The sequence below is a fragment of the Penaeus japonicus genome, unplaced genomic scaffold, assembly GCF_977035675.1.
Source record: "Penaeus japonicus unplaced genomic scaffold, GWHDUDI00000001_assembly GWHDUDI00000030, whole genome shotgun sequence".
Taxonomy (NCBI): Eukaryota; Metazoa; Arthropoda; class Malacostraca; order Decapoda; family Penaeidae; genus Penaeus; species Penaeus japonicus.
Window position 1 is genome coordinate 1780959 of NW_028234432.1, and position 5254 is coordinate 1786212.

The 5254-nt window shown below is 39.1% G+C and overlaps 1 protein-coding gene across 1 annotated transcript in view; it reads right to left on the minus strand.

Annotated features, from left to right (window-relative positions):
* LOC122266668 (cGMP-dependent 3',5'-cyclic phosphodiesterase) overlaps positions 1–5254 on the minus strand; it is a gene marked incomplete in the record, with an annotated part of 87192 nt that overhangs the window by 70246 nt on the left and 11692 nt on the right. The window contains 2 exon segments of the mRNA XM_086554604.1: positions 1789–1866; positions 2054–2265. Coding sequence (XP_086410730.1) covers positions 1789–1866; positions 2054–2265 — 290 coding nt within the window.

Sequence of the window (5254 nt, forward strand, 5' to 3'; positions counted from 1 at the left end):
TCTCATAGACGAGTAGGCGATTGAATGGATGGATAGATGGATGGATGGGGACGTGCGTAGAAGCATAGGTAGATAGATGGATTTTCGGATGGGTAAATTGATGATCGGTTGGAAGGATGAATTCACAGATGAATGATTGGAAAGATTAGCCTCGGGTGGAAGAGAAGCCCTATTGTAAGGAAGCATATCAATATTCATGTGTGCGTATCATATCGACAACAGGGATACACGAGAAAATTATGAATGTATTTTTGTCATATCCATGATATAATAAATTATTGTATTTTATATTATTTACTCATCAATATGATCTATAGCACCTTCCTTGACATTCTATTTGTTACATACATATCTTATCACACACACACACATATACATATGTATATATACATACATACAGACATGAAATTTTTGTTTTATCTTTCCATTCACAAATGCTATGTACAGACGCAACCAAAATGTTATAGCGAAGGAGAGTGAGAAAGTGGGATATATATGTATATATATCCCACTATATATATATATATATATATATATATATATATATATATATATACATATAGATAGATAGAGAGATAGATAGGTAGGTAGAGTGAGAGAGAGAGAGAGAGAGAGAGAGAGAGAGAGAGAGAGAGAGAGAGAAAGCGAGAGAGAGAGAGAGAGAGAGAAAGATATATATATATATATATATATATATATATATTCAGAGAGAGAGAGAGAGAGAGAGAGAGAGAGAGAGAGAGGTGGGGAGAGAGAGAATGAAAGCCTGAGGCCACAAGGGCGGTGTCCTCTCATATTCATGAGCAGCACTCCACCCAGCAGGAAATTAAGGGCAGACTGTAAACAAAACATTAGCTTTTGTTCTCCTCTTAAACGTGTGCGTAGACGTACGTGCGTGTATGTGCGTGAGTGCACATGAAAAGGCTAAACTGAAAGAAGAGAAACACAGTCTATGATATTTTGCTTTATTTTGCTTTATGATCCATCCTCTTTGATCCTCCGTCCCTCCTTCTGTCTCGCTCCTTTCCCCTCCTCTCCTTCCCTATCTTTCCTGTTGTTTGCTTTCTCTACCTGTCTGTCAGTCTCTCTCTCTCTCTCTCTCTCTCTCTCTCTCTCTCTCTCTCTCTCTCTCTCTCTCTCTCTCTCTCTTTCTGTCTGTCTCTCTCTGTCTCTCTGTCCCTCTGTCTCTTTTATATAAGAATGAGTAAATGTGAGTGTGTCTAACTTCCCCTCTCCACTCCCTCCCCTCATTATCTCCTCTCGTCTTCCTCTTGGTCTATAATTGAGACCGCGAGAAAATGAGCAAGCCAGAGAGAAAAATTGCCTTTTGGGCTCGCAAGTCCATGATCCTACGTATGTTAAGTTAGTGTGGCAGCGGTGAACGTATCAGGTAGGGGGTGGGATGGGATGGGGGTGGGGAGTTAGCAATGGGGGTGGGGAGTTAGCAATGGGGGTGGGGAGTTAGCAATGGGGGTGGGGAGTTAGCAATGGTGGTCGGTTAAGATGTAGTTTCATGGGGTTCGAATAAGATAGGGCTGTGGTGACTGAGTGAGATGGATAGGGCTGGGTAGTAGGGGTCGGGGTTGGGGTAGGGCTGGAAAGTAGACATTGGGGTTGGAGTAGGGCTGGGGGTGAGGAATGGGGTTGGGGTAGGGTTGGTGTTAGGATTGGATTAGGGGGATTTGGTAAGGGTGGGATTGGGTAGGAGGGAAAAGATAAGGACGAAATGAGATCACATGTGGCAAGACAAGACAACGCAACGTAATAGAAAGCAAGAAAAGCCATCACATTCCTGCTAAAGGCAATGAAAGCGAGCGGCTCTGGCAACACTATGTATTCCGGGATCCTGCCTTCATTATCATAGGCCTATAATACATAGCAGAATTGAGAACCTTATGTCTAATATGCATTCCCACCTTGCACATTTATTTTGCTCTCATCTCTCCAAATGACCCTTATCCCTCCCCCCTCCCCCCGTACCCATTAATGGCCCTTACCCTCCCTCCCCCTCCCCCCACCGTCCCCGTCACCACCTCCCGTTAACAAGCCGAACCCGCATGAACCCTTTGGCATTTGATATTCGTATTTGTATTATGTCTCCGAAGCTCCCCCGGGGGAAATCCCCCGGGGTAATTAAATTGAAATACTCCGGACGACCAGACACACTAAATGAACGCCGATTGCTCCTCACCCTTTCCGTTGCAAGGGTTGGCCTTCCGTGGATACGATATTTTGGAGGAACATTAGTGTTGTTGTCTAGTTTGTCTGAGCGTTTTTTTTTCATGAATTTTAATGTGTCTTTTTTAGGATTCTTACCTGAGCCTGGCTTTTAGCATCGGTACACATCATTATCATACAGTCATCAACCCCGCCATTTCTGTGTTTGCGCCCTTGCTCTTATCAGCATTGACACAGTCATATATATATATAACTGGACTTGAATATCATGCATACAATATTAAAGTTCGTAGGGGATGGAGATAGCGTTTTGTTGAATTGTCAATAAAATTCAGCGGTATTCGTAGTTATTATGAAACTAAATTGGAGTCACAAGGTATTTTCTTATCAACGACGAAGTGTATTTCCACACGCGTGTTTGTGTTTCATTTTCTTTCGGTTTAGACTGTACCCCTCCCCGTTCCCCTCTCCCCCCCCTCCAAAAAAAAAAAATGTAAAGAGACACAAAACTGGATTTCCACCAGAGAAGAAAGACAGAGAAATAGAAAGGCAACGCTAGACATAAATAAAAGGCTTAAAATTAGTTTTATATGCTTTCGACGTCAACAGGAATCCGTTTCCATTTTCTTTATGCTTCGTTTTCTTCTCTCTCTTCCCGTTTTCTTTTGTAAAAAGAAAACGGTTGCGAGATCCGTAAACAAGGAGGTAAGATGTAAGATATGCAAAGTATGAAGTATTTCTAATGGAGGAAGAGATAACCAAGGATATAGGAAAATAATAGAGTTTGGATCTACGAGAGTAGCCTTTGTGACAGTATTCATGATAACATTATGAGTAGTATTAGTAATGATAATGATAATAATAATGATAATCATATCCGTTACTATTCATATGACTACATTCATCACTATTTGTACTATTATTTTTGTTCCTATCATCATTATTATAATAACTTTTATAATTATCATCCTCATTATTATTACCATCACTCATTAATGAGAGAGAAAGATAGATTGATAGATAGATAGATCAACAGATCGATAGATAGATAGATCAACAGATCAACAGATCGATAGATAGATCGATCGATCGATCGATCGATAGATAGACAGATAGATAGAGAGAGTAAAAAGAAAACTACAGCAAGGCAGTTAAAAGTCAACAATTAAACAAACAAACAAACCAGAAAGTCGAAAAAAAAGAGAAAGGGAAAACGATTAAAAAAAAAAAAAATAGAAAAAAATAGATAGAAATATAAAAGAACCAGAAAATTAATGAATCTCATTACACCCCGACAACTGTGGATGATTAGTGTACACGATATTTTTTAACGTGTTCTAAAGAGTTTTAGTTCTGTAGTGCGAACTTTGAACTATATTACTGCGTAGCTCAACATTTCAGCTGCGAACGTAATTTAAACACCACTATATCCAATCACACAAACCTGAAAACAATAAAACTAATCTTAAAAAAAAAATAAAACTAAAATAAAAACATTACAATTCCAAATTAATTTAATAAACTTTTTCGCCTTGCTCTCATTACGTTTCTTTTTTCTTCTTTTTTTTTTCTTTTTTTTCTTTTTCTTTTTTTTTTGTCATAAATCTGACAAGACAAAGTTTTTAGTTTATTTGCACTCATGGATAGGGAGAAAAGGAGTTGAGGAAGGGAGGATGATGAGGGGGCAGGAGGAACGAAGGAAACATATATATATATATATATATATATATATATATATATATATATATATATATATATATATGTGTGTGTGTGTGTGTGTGTGTGTGTGTGTGTGTGTGTGTGTGTGTAGAGAGAGAGAGAGAGAGAGAGAGAGAGTAGAGAGAGGAGAGAGAGAGGAGGGAAGAGAGAGAGAGAGAGAGTGACGAGAGAAAGAAAAGAGAAAGAGAAAGAGAGACAGAGATATCTTCTATTTTTATTTTTTTTTTTTTTATTACACAAAAACGACCTTCTATTTAAGGAAGAAAGCGGAGGATCGAGAGAGAGAGAGAGAGAGAGAAAAAGAGACAGAGAGAGAAAAAGAGAAAGAGAGAGAGAGAGAAAGTTATCATTGTATGATTCTGTAAACACTCGCTAGCAACTCTGCCATATATAATTGGTATAAACATGTGATAACAATGATGTGAAAGTTATTATGACAATGGCTGTGTCCTTGGTTGCTGGTACGCAGCTGTTGGGCGATGAGTGTTTGAATGTATATTTTTTTCCTATTCGTGGTGTTGTTAGTCTTTTACTCGAACACAAACTCATGTGCATGCGAGTGGTAGGGTTATGGTGTGTGTGTGTGTGTGTTTGTGTGTGTGTGTGTGTGTGTGTTTGTATGTGTGTGTTTGTGTGTGTGTGTGTGTGTGTGTTTGTTTGTGTGTGTGTGTGTTTGTTTGTGTGTGTTTGTTTGTGTGTGTGTGTGTGTGTGTGTGTGTGTGTGTGTGTGTGTGTGTGTGTGTCTATACTTTGCCTCTCGTTTCTAGGATACATTTCAAACTAGACTCCCGATGGAAATTTCATTTTATTGAAATTCCAGCGGAGAAAAGTCTACGGGATTCCAACGCACATTTGAATACAATGTTTCTGTCCCGGGTGGAATTTGCAAGTGTGTATAAGGATGCATTATGGATGTGACTAAAAACATTATTTACATTTTTGTCTTTCTTTTATACTAAGAGGCAGTCTTGCTGATGGAAGGGAAGAAAATAATGTCGATAATGAATAATATAATGCTGAGAAATCGATTCTGACGATTATAATAATGATAATGATATCAACTTCCTCAAAATTGTGGCCAACCATGAAAATTCTAATAGGCTAGCAATATCAAAGACACGCAACTCACTTTCCAAATACACCCGTTACTCCTCCTCATTTCCCCCCCTCCCCCCTCCCCCCTCCCACCCCCCCTGTCTTCCCTCTCCTTATTCATTCATCACGGAAAACATCCATAAGATCCGAGACGAAACTTAATAACCTTGTCATCCTGTTTGCCTCTCTCTCCCTTTTCGTCTCTTCTGTGCCGTGTCTCTCGTCTCTTTTATCCTTTGAAGTTCAGGAAGTGACAGAATGT